The sequence below is a fragment of the Trichechus manatus genome, unplaced genomic scaffold, assembly GCF_000243295.1.
Source record: "Trichechus manatus latirostris isolate Lorelei unplaced genomic scaffold, TriManLat1.0 scaffold00061, whole genome shotgun sequence".
Classification (NCBI taxonomy): Eukaryota; Metazoa; Chordata; class Mammalia; order Sirenia; family Trichechidae; genus Trichechus; species Trichechus manatus.
This window is the reverse complement of record NW_004443997.1, coordinates 7,995,826-8,015,047: the sequence shown is the minus strand read 5'-3', so window position 1 is coordinate 8,015,047 and position 19,222 is coordinate 7,995,826. Positions and strand designations below refer to the sequence as shown.

The 19,222-nt window shown below is 41.6% G+C and overlaps 1 protein-coding gene across 1 annotated transcript in view; it reads right to left on the bottom strand.

The window, feature by feature from the left end:
- KSR2 (kinase suppressor of ras 2) overlaps positions 1–18,858 on the bottom strand; it is a 405,360-nt gene extending 386,502 nt beyond the window's left edge. The window contains exon 1 of the mRNA XM_004379037.1: positions 18,679–18,858. Within this exon, the coding sequence (XP_004379094.1) occupies positions 18,679–18,858 (180 nt within the window). The remainder of the gene's footprint in view (positions 1–18,678) is intronic.
- Positions 18,859–19,222: the final 364 nt, after the last annotated feature.

The following is a 19,222-nucleotide window of genomic DNA, read 5'->3' as shown; positions in this document are numbered from 1 at the left end:
CAAACAGGTCCTCTTTCAAAGCATACACGTCAATGGCTGAAGACTTATCCTAACACCACAGCTGTGACTCTCTTTAGTTTCCTTTCAGACAAAGTGCCCAGAATGTTGCCATGATCATCTTCAATGGTGACACTTCTCGGCTCCTAGAGAGTGGACTTAACTATCTATCCATTTTAAACAGACAAAAGCCATCAGGAATCAGTCAAGCGGCCATATTGAGGGCTATCATTGGGGCTCAAAAAAAGAAAGTAAAGAGACTTTTTTCTTGTAAAACTAAAAAACAAGCAAACAAACTGTCATCTAGTTGATTCTGACTCATAGTGACCCGACAGAACAGAGTAGAACTGCTCCATAGGGTTTAGCAAGGAGCCACTGGTGGATCTGAACTGCCGACCTTTTAGTTAGCAGCCAAGCTCCTAACCACTGCGCCATGAGGGCTCCTCTTGTAAAGACAGTTTTCAAAAATGTTTGAAGTAATGCCAGCAGAGCTAGGGCAAGGCAAAGACCTTCCACAGTGACTACTTGGACAGTCCTCTTTTGTTTTTGCTTAAAAAAATATCTGATCAAGAAATTGTTGGTGCAATAATAGTAAATTGTTTATGCTTAAAACAGAGTACTTATTGTTTATTAAACATACAAATTGAAATACTTGAAAATGAAACAGTCTGGGAATTGCTTCTAATTCGAGGGAAAATTAGAGAGGATTATGAATGAGTAGCAAACGCTGGTGGCGCAGTGGTTAAGTGCTACAGCTGCTAACCAAAAGGTGTGCAGTTCAAATCCACCAGGCACTCCTTGGAAACTCTATGGGGCAGTTCTACTCTGTCCTATAGGGTCGCTATGAGTTGGAATCGACTCAACGGCAAAGTGTTTGGTTTTTTCGGGAACACGTAGGGTATGGATGAGTAAGACTGGCCATGATTTGATCATTGTTGAATTTGGATGACGGATGCATAGGATTCATTATGCTATTCTCTCTGCTTCTGTAAAGGTTTGAAGTTTTCCTGCGTGTGTGTGTATACTGTTGTCAGATCATAGTCACATCTCTTACTTTGCGCTCACTGGAAACGGAGAATAACCACCCAATACCAAACCAAACCAAACGCACTGCCGTCAAGCCGATTCCAACTCCTAGTGACCCTTTAGGACAGAGGAGAACTGCCCCACAGGGTTTCTAAGGCTGTGACACTTACAGAAGCAGACTGCCACATCTTTCTCCCGAGGAACGGCTGGTGGGTTCAAACCGCCACCCTCTCAGTTAGCAGTCAAGCGCTTAACCACTGAGGCACCAGAGCTTCTTCCACCCAATACACAAGCATCATAAAACCAATGATTAATTGGTTACCCTATCTTCTCTGGGCTAAACAATGTATTCTTCATTTTCATCAGCCCACGGGTAGGTAGGATTGGGGGAAAAATCTGAAACGGCAATTGTCAAACCACTGGCATTCACAAATTATTTCAGCAGTATTGATCATCTGTACCCTCCTTTCCCTCCCCTGACACTGCTTAAACATGCAAACACATTCGAAATATCGGGGAGAATGGTGAGGCTCTTGATCATATAATAATGAGGCAATGTCTGCTTTTCATTAACTAACACAAGTATAATTAATTATCAATTCATGCCAGAAACAAAGGCTGAGGCATAGTCCCTTACAAACATTGATAATGGATGTCCCTCAGGAACCACTCTTTGTAAATTGCTGCCCTGGTCTAAAGGTAACTTCAAGGATATAACAAATATCATTACTTGGAATATCTACTTAATAGAAGTGTTTTCAACCTCATAGCTTTAGTGACAATACTATGTTGAACTCTGAGGTAATTTTTACTCAAACCCCAGCAAGCTCTTCACTTTGTAGGTACCTCATAACTATGCTGTTGTTGTTGTTAGGTGCCGTCAAGTAGGTTACAACTCATACCGACCCCACGTAAAACAAAATGAAATGCTGCCCGATTCTGCGCCATCCTCATAATTGTTGCTATGTTTGAGCCCGTTGTTACAGCCACTGTGTCAATCCATCTCGTTGAGGGTCTTCCTCTTTTTCACTGACCGTGTACTTTACCAAGCATGATGTCCTTTTCCAGGGACTGGTCCCTCCTGATAATATAACCATAGCACTCCATTTATTTATTAAACACAAATCCACTCCCTGCTGCCTGTATTTTCAACATATGGAAACCAAGATATTTTGATTATGAAGTTTTCTTACAATTGGAACGTACGAGCTTGGGGGTCAATCTCTCTTATTTTCACCTGTATTGGAAAGAGTGTAGGAACCATGATTGTTTTTCCCAGGCACTGAGTTCAGTGGTCCAATGCAATGTTTACAAATATGGTATATAAGCCTCGAGCACTATCACTAACCACATTCAATGCCAATTTAACATTCAAGTACAGGAATACAAGACCGAATTAAAGTAGATTTGTTTGTTTGTTTATAAGGAATACAGTAGAGATCACAAAGGGACAGTTCATGGGCTAAATACAACCTACACATATGTTTTGTTTGATTTTCATAGCATTTGTTTGTCTGGATACTTAAAAACTGGGAATTTTCACATTAAAAATGTTGATTTCTGGGTTCTGTTGAAAAATGAAACGACCTGACAATATTAGATCCAAAGTCTATCCACTGGTGACATCTGACATCTACGGATGGGATATGCACTCTCCAGCTCACCACATCCCCTGCGTCACTTCCCGGGCCCATTTTCCTCCTATGCATTTCCTGCCTGGCCTCTGTAAGCAACGGACTGTGTGATCCCCGGGAATCAGAGGGCCTCACCTGTAAACATCACATCTGTTTCTGATGTCATCTGAGAAAATTTTCATCTTAAATTAGACTTCCTTGTCATTGCCATGATTGAAACTCTGTATTTATTTCACTTAAAAGGGGAAACCAGCCCAGGGGCAAGGACAAGAAGGCAGGAGGGGACAGGAAAGCTGGTAACTGGGAACCCAAGGTTGAGAAGCGGAGAGGATTGACATGTCATGGGGGTGGCAACCAATGACACAAAATAATATGTATATTAATTGTTTAATGAGAAACTAATTTGCTCCGTAAATCTTCATCTAAAATACAATTAAAAAAAAAAAAAAAGTCGACCTCAGGTTTCTTAGCTCATTGTAAGTTGGTCCACAGCTTTAGTAAATTTATTTTACATTCTTTATTGGCACAGATTTATCTAAAACATCTATCTCATCACTGTCATTCATGAAGACCCAAAGCCACAAGCTCTACTCCTGTAAACTCTCAGAGGGTTACAAATTGGTGTACTCTTTCTAAAGAACCACTAGGCCATATATGAGAAAAGCCTTATAAGCATGTAGTAATTCCACTTCTAGGTATACTTCCTAAGGAAACCAATAAGGTGCCTTTACAAATATTCAGTTTCAAAAGCATCCTCAAAGCTGGGTTTATCACAGTGAAAAATCAGAAAAAAAACGAATTCACAAAAGAGACGTGGGCAACTCAATCATGCTAGAATTTTACATGCCATTAAAAAAGCTATAGAAAAATATTTTTGGCAGCAAAAGACATTCATGACTTAAGCCAACTTTTAAATGAACACGAGAAGACTACACAATGCACAGTATAGTTGTTCTTGAAAATCACATAAAAATACATGTCTGCATGAGGAAAGGCTTGTAAGACTCTGTACCAAAATGTTAACAATGTTCATCTGGGAGTGGTAGGATTGTAAGTGTTTTCATTTTGCCTAAATGCATATTCTATTTTTTTCCTGGAATAAATATACCTTGCTTTACTAAAGGGAAAAAATGTTTATTTTCTCCACTTCTGAAGCCAGTGTGAACAATTCATGACCTAGTGTATATAATCTGAATAGCCAACCAAGCCCCTGCAAGAGATCCAGGGAATTGTCACTGAGAACCATCGCATACAACCACAAAAGGTATGGAAGGAACTCCTGACTCTAGAGCTCCTGAGTGCCAGCCTGAACCTGGGACTTGCCTTTAGTTTTTGGCACAGGAAGAACAGTTTCCTCCCAAAGTGTCCCCATCCCCCTACCTAAACGGATGTTCACAGCAGCAATATTCACGATAGCCAGAAGGTGGAAACAACCCAAATGTCCATCAACTGACGACTGGATAAACAAAACGTGGTATATACACATACAATGGAATTATTATTCAGCCGTAAAGAGAAATGAAGTTGTCATACGTGCTACAGCACAGAGGAATCTTGACAACATGATGCTAACTAAAAGGCAGATACAAAAGGCCACATATGGCACAATTCCACTTATATGAAATGTCCAGAATAGGCAAAACTACAGAGACAGAAGGCAGACTGATGGTTGCTGCGGGGAGGGGGGAGGTAGGGAACCGGGATTGACTGCTAGCAGGTATGGGATTTCTTTTTGTGGTGATGGAAATGTTCTCAAATGAGACAGTGATCATAGTGGCACAACACTGTGGATTCAGCGTGCAAACAAACTAAAAAACCACTGGATTGTACACTTTAAAATAGCTAAAATGGTGAATTTTATCTCATTAAAGAAAAAAACCTAAAAAAAAAAAAAAAAGCTGAAGTGCCTATATTGCTATCAGAGAAAGGAGATTTCAGAGCAAGGAAAATTACCAAGGATACACGGGAATCTTAATTCACCGAGCAGCTGTAACAATCTTACATCTGTATGCACCTAGCAAAATGGCTCAAAATGCATGAAGCAAAAACTGCAGAACTGAGAGGAGAAATGGACAAATCCACAGTTATAACAGGAGACGTCAACACTCCTCTCTCAGTAACTGATAGAACAACTAGAGAGAAAATCAGCAAGGATATATGCATCTAATTGACTCTGAAAGGACCCACTACCCATCCACAGCAGAATACAGTCCTTTCCAGTGCACATGGAACATTCATCAAGAAAGACTATATTCTGTCATAAAATAAACCTTAACATTTTTTAAATAATTGAATTCATACAAAGTACATTCTTTGACCATAACTGAATTAAATTAGAAATCAGTAACAGGAAGGTAACAGAAATATCAAAACACTTAGAAATTAAACAACACGGTTCTAAATAACCTATGCATCAAAAACAAAGTCTCAAACGAAATTATAAAATACTGTGAACTGAAAATATATCAAAATTTGTGGGATGCAGGTAATAGAATCCTTAGAAGGAAATTTATGGCAATAAATATTTATATTTGAAAAGGAGAGAGGTCCCCAGCCAACAATCTAAGTGTCCACCTTAAGAAGCTAGAAAAAGAAGAACACAATAAACCCAGAGCAAACAGAAGAAAGGAAATAATAATAAGAAAAAAATCAATGAAAGTGAAATAGAAAAACTACAAAGCCAAAAGCTAGTCCTTTGAAAAGACAAACTTGATAAACCTCTAGCCAGACTAACAAAGAAAAAAACCCCACAAATTACCAATATCAGAAATGAAAGAGGGGATATCACTACAGCTTAAAACGAAAATAAAAGAATACCACAAGCAACTCTATGCACATAAATTCCTTGAAATAAAATTTACCTGTCCTTGAAAGCCACAAAGCAACAAAATTCACCCACAAACAAATACATTACATGCATAGTGCTAAAACTATTAAAGAAATTGAATTTGTAGTTTAAAACCTGAAAAAGAAAATTCTCCAGGTCCAGATGGTTTCACTGGTGAATTCTACCAATATTTAACGAAGAAATAAGACCAATTCTACACAATCTCTACCATTTTATGAAGCCAGTATTACTCTGATACTGAAACCAAACAAAGATGGTGCATAAAAAGAAAACCACAGACCAATATCCCTCATAAACATACAGACAAAAATCCTCAACAAAATACTAACAAATTAAATCCAGCAATATATTAAAATAATAATACACCATGATCAAGTGAGGTTTATCCTAGGAATGCAAGGCTGGTTCAAAATTTAAAAAACAAACAGCGTAATCCGTCATATTACTAGACTGAAAAAAGAAAAACCATCTGACCATACCAATTGACGCGGAAAAAAAAATCTGACAAAATTCAATATCCACTCGTTATAAAAACTGTCAACAAACTAGGACTAGAAAGGAACCTCCTTAATCTTATAAACAGCATCTCCAAAAAAATTAAAGCTAACATCATTTTTAACGGGGGAAAACAGAATCCTTTCCCTGTAAAATCGGGAACAAGGCAAGGATGTCTATCCCTACTATTCCTAGTCAACACTGTAGTAAAAAGTCCTAGCCAGTGCAGTAAGGCAATAAAAAGAAATACAAACTGGAAATGAGGAATAAAACTGTCCCTACTTCACAGACAACGTGATTGTCTATGTAGAAAATCACACGGAGGCTAGAAAACAGCTCCTAGAACATGTAAGTATGAACACAAAATTCAATCACGTTTGTATACATTATTAATAATCAGAAACCAAATTTTTTAAAAAATACCATTTACTACAGATCCCAAAACATCAAACACTTGGGTATAAATCTCACAAAATATGTACAGGATCTGTATGCTGAAAACTACAAAATGCTGATGAAAGAAATCAAAGAAGATCTAAATACATGAAGAGACAAGGCATGTTTCAGGGACTGGAAAATGAGATGTAGGTAAGATGCCAATCCTCTCCCCAAACTGATCGGAAGATTTGATGCAATTTCAATCAAAATCCCAACCAAAATTTTTTGTAGATACAGACCAGATGATTCTAAAATTTATACAGAAAGACAAAGGAACAAAGTTTAAAAAGAAGAATAAAGCTGGAGGACTCAAGTTCTCCGATTTTCAGAATCACTATAAAGCTACAGTAATCAAGACAATATGGTATTGGTGAAGGGACAGACACATAGATTAATGGAACAGAATAAAGAGTTCAGAAATAGACCCACACAAATATGGCCAATTGATTTTTCACAAAAGCACGAACGTAATTCAGTGAACAAACGGTACTCTTTTCAACAAATGGTGTGGGAACAATCGGACATCAAACGCAAAAAAAAAAAAAAAAAAAAACCCACCACCACTGGCCTGAACAAAAAAACCCTCAACCTAAACCTCACACAATATATAAAAATTTACACAAAATTGACCATAGATCTATGCATAAATTTTAAAACTATAAAATTTTTATAAGAAAACATAGGAGAAAATCTTTGTGACCTCAGGTTTGGCAAAGGGTTCTTAGATAATAACACCATAATCCATAAAATAAAAAATTGATAAATTGGACTTCATCAATTTTTTTAAGTTTTGTTCTTCAAAAGACACTTTAAGAGAATGAAAAGACAACCCAAAGAATGGGAGAAAATGTCTGCAAATCACATATCCAACAAAGGATTTGCATCCAGCATATGTAAAGAGGTCTCAAAACTCAACAATAAAACAATTCAATTTTTTTAAAAGGGCAAAAGACTTGAACAGAAATTTCACCAAAGAGGATATGCAGATGGGAAATAGCCACATGAAAAATGCTTAACATTATCAGTCACTGTGGAAATACAAATTAAAACCACAATGGGACACCACTTTACACCTATTAGGATGACTAAATTAAAATGTACTGAGAATACCAAGGACCAACGATGATGTGGAGCAGCTGGAACTCTCATATCCTCCTGGTAGGAATGCACAATGCTACAGCCATACTGGAAAACAGTTCGGCCATTTTTGATAAAGTTAAATGCACAACTACTATATGATCTGGCCAATCCATGTCTAGATAATTACCCTAGAGAAATCAAAACTTATGTTCATACAAAAACCTGCACATGAATGATCATAGCAGCTCTGTTAATAATCACCAAAATCTGGAAACAAATCAAATCAGGCGAGTGGATAAACAAACTGTGATACAAAGAACTACTGCTGTTGTGTGCCATCGAGTCAATTCCGACTCATAGCGACCCATGATACAGAGCAGAACTGCACCGTAGGGTTTTTCTGGCTGTAATCTCTATGGAAGATTATAATAAAAGGGATGAAATAAAAAGGGATAAAATACTGATACATGCAACAGTCTGGATGAATCTCAAAGGCATTATGCTGAGTGAAAGCAGCCAGTTTCCAAAGCTGCAGGTTGTATCATTTCATTTCATATAACATTATCCACAAGATAAAACTACAGTGACGGAGACCAGATCAGTGGTTGCTAGGGGTTCGCAGTAGAGGGAGGGATGGACCACAGAGGGGAAGCGTGAAGGAGTTGTTTGGGGTACGTATCTACTGTTCTGTGTCCTGACTGTGACAGTGGTGACACCCATCAATCACAGGGTAAAGTTTGTAGAACTATATACCAAAAAAAAAAAAAGGCAAAAAGCAAGAGTACATGATGTATCACTCCATTTCTCTCCATTTCTCAAAGAAGGCAACACTAATCCATGGGGAAAAAAATCAGAAAATTGTTTGCTATAAAGGAGGGGCTGGAGGTGTGGAACTTTTGAGGATGATGGTAACGTTCTGTATCTTGACAGAGGTTTAGATTACGGGGTGGGGGGTTGCATTTGTCAAAAGCACACTTCATATCATTGCTTTTCACTGTATGTGTATTTTACATCAAAAGAAAAATAAACCAACATTGAACTCTAATGATATGTATGCTAAAGTATTAAGGGGAAAGTATACTGATGTCTGCAATTTATTTTGAAGGCACAAAAAAATAAAACAGATTGACGGATGGAGAGAGGAATGGACGGATACACGATAATACAAGCGTAGCAAAGTGTTAATGGTATAATCCAGGTGGTGGGTGGTCACTATAAAATATTTTCAACGTTTCTGTATATTTGGGTATTTTCGTAATAAAATGTTGGGGGGAAATAAAGTTATTTAGCATTGGCTTCTGTTCCCCAGTACAAGCGATCTGGTGAGTGTGAGAGGGTTTAAGGAAGGTCCCTCCACACGGATATTCCTCTAGAGAACATAGGGCTTTTCCTGGAGCTGACAGCAAGGAACTCAGTCTTGCAGGTGCTTTGCTGGGCAGCACAGACTTTAAGCATACTGCTTTTGGGGGTTATCACAAAGCACTGTTTCTCCAAGTCAGATAAGGATAAAAATGCAAAAGGTGACATCTAAACTTGCTCTGCCTCTTCACTAATAAAAACAAGGGCCCAGGACTGGTTTTTTCTTACACCTGTCCGTTTGCTTCTGTGTTCAAGGCCAAGCCAACCAACCCTGACCGAGCCATCACTCAGTGCCTCTGTCTCTAGGCACACACAGAAACATTCACGATGTTTCCAACTGGCCTCATACTCTGGCTAGCTGAAGTAGACAGGCAAAGGAAAAATCACCCTTTCCAACAACCTCAGACCCTCCAAATGGGATAAGAATGAAACTCACACAGGACAGAGCAGGGAGGTGGTGGCTGCAAAGTTTGGGTTGGAGACTTGCCAGGAGTCTGAGGACACTGGCCATCTCTTGTCTCTACCTGCTAGCTTCCAGATCCAGACGCAAATTCTTCCTGAACTCTGTCCTCAGCCAAAGGGCGGACCAGCCTCATTCCCTCTCCTCCAGAGAACAGAACCAAAGGACGGCAGTCATTAGGAAACACATCCAACTCAACAGGGAGAGGACAATTCCAACTAACACAGCATCTCCAAATCAAAACGGCTGCTTTGTGAGGTACTGCCCACCACAAGAGGACAAATCACCAGGCCAAAGCTGGCCACTGGGCAAGATGTAGGGCTGGACAACCTTTAAGGACCTTCCTACCTTGAGAGGATATGCTTTATAGGTGCTTGGCTATCACAACTTCCAACTTTTCTATTCACCACACAAGCTTAAGAGTTGTAAGGCCCAACCCCATAACTGGTACCTTGTTATCCAACTTAAGAGCTGTGATGAGCACATGGTTTAAAGACTAAGGCTTGCCAGACACTGGTGGAAGGTGAGTCATCTGTGGGCAGAATCGAAGAACTCAACCTGGTGTCAGAATCCTGTTTTTGTTTTTTTGTCACCTGCAGCCCAGCAGGTGTGCTATTATCCCCCAGAAGGCTTCTGGGGGTCTCTTCTTCTCACGCCTTTCTAATACCCCCTGACTCTCATACGCTGGGGGCTCAATTAACATTCATTAGATAAATGAACGACACACTCAGGGATAGCTCCTCCCTGGATGGCACCCAAACCAAACCAAACTCGTTTGTGTTGAGTCAATTCCGACTCATAGTGACTCTATAGGACAGAGTAGAACCGCCCCATGAGGTTTCCAAGGAGCGGCTGGTGGATCCGAACTGCTGACCTTTTGGTGAGTAGCCGAACGCTTAACCACTGAGCCAGCAGGGCTCTTCCAGATGGCATGGCAGGGCTGAAATACCCTAACCTGCCCCACACTGACCTGCAGGAGGATGATAATAAAAAAAGTCAATCCTCATTAATCATGGATTCCATACTTGCAAATTTGCCTACTCGCTAAAATATATTTGTAGCCCTAAAATCTACCTCACGGTGCTCTCACAGTCATGCGTGGACACGCGCAGAGTGGCAAAAATTTTGAGTTGCCAGACACACATTCCCAGCTGAGGTCAAACAAGGCACTCTGCCTTCCCGTTTCAGCTCTCAGATGGCAAACAAGTGACCTCTGCGTGGTCAATTTAGTGCCATACTTTTTTTCATTTTTGTGGGGTTTGTTGGTGATTTCACTTTTTAAAATGGTCCCCAAATGTGATGCTGAAGTGCTGTCTAGTATTTCTAAGTGCGAGAAGAAGGCTATGTGATATGCCTTACTGAGAAAACACGTGTGTGTTAGATATACTTCATTCAGGTATGAGTTATAGTGCTGCTGGCCGTGAGTTCAATATTAATGAATCAGCAATATGTATTAAATAAGGTGTCTTTAAACAGAAACTCATATATAAGACAGGATTATATACTGATCAGTTATTAGAAATGTTATGACCATAAGCTCGAAGTAACCTAACCTGTATTTCCCTGGGGAGCCATGGTTCAGTGTTCGCATAAATTCAGTAATTCAATGTTCGCATAAACTATCGCAAATAACAAGAAGTGACTTCTTGCCGTGGCTAACAATTACTAAGCACTTGCCACTTGCCAGGCATTCTGTTAAGCTCCTTAATGCATGATTCCACTTAATCATCATACCAACCCTATGTAAAATCATCCTGATATTATAAACAAGAAAAAAGACTCAGAAAGCAGAGATCATTTGCCCAAGGTTATTTAGCTAGTAAGTGCTGAGCTCAGATTCGAGCCCAGTCTGTCTTACTGCAGAGTTCAAGCCCTCCTTAACTACTTGGCTCTGTACTGCTTCGAGCACCCACCCAAATCTCCAGGGACCGAATGAAGTTATTATTTCTGAGTCTTCATCTCACTTCTCCACTGGTCCAGGAAAATGGAACACATCCGTCTTTGGAAGGCATCCATTGTTTTGATCAATGCCTGCCTAGTAACTCTAGGGGGCCCAGATTTTCAATCTTCACAGAATAAGATTTCTCTTATGGCTAAAGAGAGAAATCACCTCAGTGCTCAAAATCAGTGCTGTCCCATAGAAAAATAAGGCAAGCCTCGTGTGTAATTGTAAATTTTCTAGTAGCCTCAGGAGAAAAAGTAACAAGAAGCAGGTGAAATTAATTTCAGTATATTTTATTTAGCTCAATATATCTAAGGTATTACTAGTTTCAACATGTTATCAATATAAAAATTATTGAGGCATTTTAAACTATTTTCTTCATACTAAAATTTCAAAATCTGAAGTATATTTTACACTCACAGCACATCTCAATTTGGAGTTGCCACATTTCAAATGCTCAATAGCTATATATGGCTGGTGGCTGTCATACTGGACAGAGGGAGATGTCTCCCGGTCTTTGTCTCCTCCTCCCTCAACTCCATGAACGTCCTACTTTGTTTCTATCAGTCCCATATTTCTCCTCAACAGACGTCCTCCATAACAGTCACCAGTGAAAGCATTTTCGTGACAGAGTACACAATCACTGTGATTCTCAGTAATCCTACAGAGCTCACCTCTAGTCATATCACTACCATGATCATCTGTTCTCCACCTTTGCCCTCTATTTGCTCTCATCCGTCTTTCTTCTCTCCCAGGCTACACTAGCCTTGGGAAATCTAGGGCAGAGCAGGAAACCTCTCTCCCTTCCTGTATCTGTGGCTGCCTTGCTGTGGCTGTCTGGGTCAAGTCAGTGACTCTAAACCTCAACAAACTTGCTTGTAAAACAGGAACAACGATGCTTGTGGTCATAACCCACTGAAGAGACAGTCGAAGGGCCATGGAAACACTCCTGAAGAAAATCACTGTATACTTTGACATTCTTCTTCCATTTTTGTCCCTTTTCTCTTACCATTCCTCAGCTTCTCCACCCTCCTTCCCATCTGCCACATGTTTCTCTTCTTCCTCAGCCTCTCAACACCTCTCCTTTCCCCAGGTCCACAGTAGCACACCAGGGGTGATGAGGAAGGCCAGGCCCTGGGGCCAAGTGAGTGGGAGCCCAGAAAATGGCCAATTCTGTGAAGGGAGAAAGACTCCCAGTTTTCTGCCCATTAGAAGGGGAAGGACGACAAGCTCCCTCGTAGTATCCACTCCAAAACCCAGAGGAGGTAGAGAATCCCTCAGAAATAGTGCTTGCCTCCGACTCAGAGTTGTGGGACTCCCTCCATCTCTAGGAGGACAAGGCAGAAGGAAAGGGACTGAGTCTTCACAGGCTGGCCACTCTTGTGTGGAAAGCCAAGGAAAGTCACCACCGAATCCAGGTCCTTCCCAACCAGAAACAGTCAACATGAGATTCTAACCCGGCACAACAATTCTAACCTTAATCTGAGCTCTCACTTATCAAAACACAGGTGACCAAAAATTAAAATAAAAAAGAAAGCAGTGCTGAGGATATGGGAGAACAGGCACTTTCATACACTGCTGGTGAAGAGCAATTTGGCAAAACCTCTCAAAAGTCCTTAAACTTTTTGATCCAGCAATTCCACTTCTAGGAAGTGAAGACAAACATTAGCCACGAACATATCTATTACACCGTTGTTTACAACAGTGTACAATCATGAACACAAGCATTCAACAATAGAGTTTTGGTTAAGTAAATTATACCACATTCACATAATACTATGAAGCCATTAAAAATAATATTTACAATATGAAAATATGTTCCTAATATATTAAGTAAACTTCTTATCTCCAGTCTTCCTCAGAGCTCCAGACTAACATATCCAACTGTCTACATGACAAACGTAACACGTCCAAATAGAACTTGACCGCCAAGCTTCAACCTATTCTTTCCTAGTCTTTCACGTTTCAAATGATGGTACTGCACTTCACCCAGTTCTTAGGCCAAACACCCAGAAATAATGCTCAATTCTTTATTTTCCTTCACTCTTCAATTCATGAGCACCTCCTGTACCCGTGACATTCCTAAATCCAACCCACAAGTACCACACTAGTCCAAGGCATGGACATCCTTGGCTTGGACTTCAACAATAACCTCCCAGCTGTCCCCCTTCTTCCATTCTTATCCCCTACAGTCCATTTTCCCTACAGCAGTCAGAAGGATCTTCTAGAACACAAATCAGCCACTCCCCTGCTCAAAGGGCTTCTATCACATTTAGAATAAAATTGAAGTACCTTAGCAAAGTCCTCTATGACCAGGGCCCTACTTCTGTCTCCCACTGTAGCCATCATCCCTGCCCCACTCATTCCACTCTAACTACAATGGTCTCCTTTCTATTCCAATGACATACCAAGTACATTCCCACCCAAGGAATTTGCATCTGCTGTTCCCTGTGCCTGGAACATTCTTCCCCAGATAGTTCACGGCTTGCTTCCTCATGTCAGTAAATCCTCAAGTGGGCCTTTGCTACCTCAAGCCTCTCATAACCCCCACTTCTCTCTCTCATGCCCTCCTTTGTTGTTGTTCTCATGGCCCTGTTACATAGTTACATTAGACTGTTCATTTTCCCCCAATGAACCATATTTCCTAGAACCCACGCCCTTACATTAACTCTGGACCTACCCATCAAAACTGCTTTGGCCAATGGGACATTAGCAAAGGTTCCAGAAGCAGAGGCTTAAGAATGGCTTGTATGTCGGGACTTGTCCTCCTGGAACACTGCTGCAGCCATAAATTAAGAAACTCGGGCTATCCTGCTGGAGAACTTATGTGGAGGAAAGCTGAGGCTTCCCAGTCAACAGCCCCAGTCAACCACTAGCCATGAGAATAAGGCCATCTACCCCCAGATGAGCTACCAGATGACTGCAACAGCATGAGCGACCCAGGCAAGATCAGCAGAACTGGCCAGCTGAGTCCAGGCCAAATTGCAGACTCATGAGCAAATACATGATTGCTATTTTAAGCCACAACGTTAAGTGTTGGGATGGTTTGTTATGTAACAATAGATAACTGACACAAGAGCTATAGCAGAGACTACTAGCTATTCAACAGAATCTATTTTCTCTTCTCCCAAGACCCACAGCAAAACTTCCTTTCCCATCTTCCTTGCAGTGTGGTGACTAAATTCTAGCCAATGGATTGTAAGCAGAACTGATGAGGACAAATTCAGGGATAAGGCTTTTAAGAGGCTTTGTCTTCTTCACACTTTCTTCCCGCTTCCAGATGCACACAATGACAATGCTGCAGAATGGAAGGAGCCTGGAGCTTGGAGGGGAAAGGCCCACGAACCAGGAACACCTGTTTTGAACTGTTTTGTGAGCAAGAAAGACTTCTATTATATTGGAGCCATTACACATTCGAGGATCTATTTGTTAAAGCCTGTTTTTGTAGGGTCCGAAGCTTAAGAAGGGTATTTACATTCTCAGATGTTGAAAAAAAAAAATCAAAAGAAGAGTAATATTTTTTAACACATGAAAATGATATCAAATTCAAATTCCAGGGTCCATAAGTAAAGTTTCATTGGAAAACAGCCACAGCCACAGAGAAGATACCTAGTTCCCTTTAAGTCAATCATTCCCAAACTTAACTGCCCATAGAACTTACTCTGTCCACAGAACACTTGTTGACCACCAGCATACAGTACAGGGCCTGGATTTCAAACGTGTTGAAAGAATGAAAAATACTAGCATCCCCCAGAGTTAGGGTTCCACAGGATATACTTTGGAAATGCTGCTCAAGCTTTCTTTTCTCCCTCTACTCTGAGGTGTTCCCTTCCATGTCATCTATTCTACACCAAGTAATGTGAAAAATCATCATCAAAATAGCTGTCATTTATTCAGCACCTGCAGGCACTGTGCTAGGGACAGCGCTGAACAATAACAACCAGTTGCCATTGAGTCAGTTTTGACTCAAGGCAACCCCATGTGTATCAGAGCAGAACTGTGCTCCACAGGATTGTCAATGCTGATTTTTCAGAAGCAGATCACCAGGCCTTTCTTCTGAGGCACCTCTGGGTAGACTTGAACCTCCAGCCTTTCAGTTAGCAGCCAAGAGTGTTAACTGTTTGTCCCACCCAGGGACAGGGACAGGGACAGCACTAGATCCTTGAAATGTTGTCTCTTTTAATCCTTACAACCACCCTATGAAGTAGGTACTGTTATCCCATTATTGTCGTCTTGTCAATAATTAAGCTACAGGTCAGAAAATTTAAGTCATTAGCCCAAGACAAAGTAAGTAGAAAAACCAGTATTCAAAACTACATTGGTCTAATTCCAAAGCTCGTGAACTTTCCTCTCCACTGTAATGTCTCCTAACAACAAACTGTGGTCAACACTGCTGAATAGACACCCAAAACCCACTGGTGCCTTCTTCCATGCTAACAGAACCTTGATTTTGTATGTAATGGTAAGTAAGCCCAGGTAATGGATCACAACCAGTCTAAGCCTATAACAATGGTATTCCCACTTCCCCACCTCCCAGCCTTCCTTGCAACTAGTGGGCATTAGACCCAGTTTTGGCCAGGAAGACATAATTAAACATCATTTAAGTCCTGCAGGGAGTGTCCTGGGAAAGGCATTTGATACCTGAAACAAAGGGGTGAGCCCTTTATTCCTTCACACTCACCTAGTCTTCCCGTCCTGCTTTGAACCCAGCTGTAATGGCAGAAGCTGTAAAGAGTTATCTTGTAACCATCAGGGAAAGGCCAAAGGAATTTGCAAACACATTAATCCTGATATCGTTGACCTATTAAGCCAACCCAAGCAACCACATACCTCTAGATTTCTTATTACATGAGACAAAGAAACTGCTACTTGTTTCATCACCGTGGTTGGGTTTTCCATTTCATGCAGCTGAACGCATTCCTAACTGATCCACATGCTATCATGGTAGTATTTACTGTTTGGATTTTATCAACATTTCACATACATTAACAGCCTTGTTTCCCTAACCATGAAGAACGCTTCTTGAAGACTAAGTCCAAGATGTATATTATTGTCTCTACAGGACCATAAGCATATTACTAAATTCTGCTAGCATCAAGGTTTTCAGAGATAGACTACTCAATTTACCACTTTACTGTTTGTGAGCAGGGAGTTTTCACCATTAAATGGCTTAAAATATGACCGTCTCCTAAAGGATTAGTATTTCTCAATGTGCCAATATGAAAACATGCATCAAAAGCATCTAAACTGTTTATTAAATGCAGATTCCTGGGTCCCAATGGAATTAGAATCTCTGGGGCTAGAGACTGAGAATCAGCATTTCACTGAGCTCCCCCACATGATGTTGATATACAAAATCTGAGAATTTCTGGAGAAAAAAGTTTTGTGGCTTCAAACTCTACATCAGGTTTGGCAGGGCTTGGCAGGGCTTGGCTGGGCCTTGAGCCACCAGGCCCTCCTCAGTTGCCCAACCCTAGTCCTAGGGATTTACTTAGGCCCAACCTAAACTGGCATAACTGCGTGAGACCCTGCCCTTGGCGATGTAGAGGAAGCAGCTGGCATGCTGTGTGGCATACTGGGACTAAGAAAGTAACAAACAGATGCACTCCCAATAACTCTAACCACCTACCATCCCAACGCCTCCACCCCCCAGTATAAAAAGAAAACCACTACACAGAAAGGAAGCAATGAAACCCAGTGCCCACTGTAACCATCACCACCCTCTGGGGAGCTATCAAAGGATGGAGCATGCTGACGAGAGAAAACTCTGGAGAAATATACAGAGTGTGACACAAATTAGCCAGGGACTCCTGGCTCACAGGTACAGAAGGGACCTCAAGCTTGCCCGTGGCGTTTTTTATTTATTTACTGCATGCAGTTCTGAGCGGAATCTGCTCTCTCTTGGGCACTGTCCAGACAGAGACAGAAGGCTCGGCCCAAGCATCCCACACTTTTTCTCCCAGCAGCAGAGTTCTAGCCCAGACTGCTTCCCCAAGCTCCAAGGAAGGCAATCCCCGTACCTCCCAACATAATTCCCCCTCCCTCAACGCCTCCTGACATTTATCTTATTTCATCTCTGAGGATCATTTTCCCAGATGACAGGTACACACATAAACGAATCCCAGGTAACAAGCAGCATATTAAAACAAACACACACACTAACTCCTCTTTCAAATTGATAACCGTCCTGCGTGCTGACATCTGGCCAAATTCAAAACCAGGGAAGTAAAATAAAGACCTGCAAGTGAATCAGAAGCTAGAAGCAGCTCATCCAAGCTAGAAGAGGGGCACAAAGGTGAAAAGCTCCGGCAGATATTGAAGAGTTCAGACCTCAGAAACTCATGAGCCAGAAACAGAGGGTGGACTTCCCACCACAGCACATGCCCACTGCACCCAAGGAAGAACCCCTCTTTTGCTCCCGGCCCCACCGCTATCACCCTCAGCAAATGCCAGCGAATGGGAGTTCCCAAATGAGGGCCGCTTTGAGGGAAGGAAGTGAGTTGAGACCTTCAGAGGTCTAGAACAACGTGGACATCCAACGATTGCGTGGATACCAACTATTTTATAACGTTCTTGAAACCTTCCTCCTTCGACCAACTGGCCCTCAGAAGAAATCATTTCTGCCATCTTCTTTCTGAGTAACTTTGTTCCCCCTTCCCCCAAAAAACTGCTTCGAACTCCCACTCAAGTTCTGTTGGAGAGTCTTACAACACACGAAAGATATTTTCCCACACCACCTGTGAGTGCTGATGCCGGCATTTTTTTTTTCTTTTCTTTTTCATGTTTTAGACGGGCAACAGCTTACTGCATCAAAATGATTTGATTGGGAACAGGTAGCTCAGTGGGGATTTATTTTTTTCATGCATCTTGCCTCCTGACATGTATATCACTGGAAAAAACAAACCCCAAGGAGCAAAAGGGGCGCTGGGAAGGAGACGAGAAAAGAAGAGGTCTATATTTATAAGCAGCCACATTCTGCGAGCAAAAACCACCTTTTGACCACCTGCAGAATGCGCAAGGTCACGTGGCTGCTCTGCAGCTCCGTAATGTATTACCCAGCACACAAGCCCCCGTGGCATATAAACAAACCCACAATCGGAAAAAAGAGAGAACTCCCTCCTCAGAGAGGAAGCAAATGATAATGGTAACAGCAGCAACAATAATAAATAAGGAATAACAATTACTACTACTACTACCACCACCCAGCCAAGCGTAGACCACAGCAGCACGGTCAACGGACAACCAATGCAGGTTTCGCAAAAAGATAAATCACAGAAAACCAAATTATGCCCACCTTGTTACCTACCCCCCCACCCCCCGCAGCAAACGGAATCAAAGGGAAAAGGGAGAACGGAGAGCGTAGGCACGGCTGCTTTTCTCCCCTTAAGGCAACACCTACCTCCAGGGTCCGGATTTCTTTTTGCGTGAGGTCGTTGGAGGTGGCACATTTGGTCCTGAGCCCCTCCAGGTTGGAGATGCTGAGGTCTATCATGTTTTGGACCAACTCGCACTGCTGTAAGGCTTTTTGCAAACTCAGAGGCTGCTGCTCCTCGCTTTTCGTCATGTTTTCCTCATCCATCGCTTGCTCTGCAACCCCCCTTCCCCTCCTCCTCCTCCCAGAGAGAAAAAAGGGGCGGGGGGGAGTGGAGGTAGTCTACCCCCTACGCCTCTCCAACCACTGAGACTTCTCAACAATGTCTCATGAAGAAACCCAACATCTCACACGGGGGGGGGGGGGGGACAGGAGCCAAAATTTATTATTTTATTTTGGGGTATCAAACAGACTCCATTTGAATGTCTTCTCTGAGTCTCTGGTCCCTGAAAAGGAGAGATGCTGTTTCTCAGAAGCAAACCAGGTGATGTGATGCTGTCTGTACACTTAGGGAGGAGGAGGAGAAAAAAGAGGAGGAGGGACAGGAGGAGGAGGGAAATGAGGAGGAGGA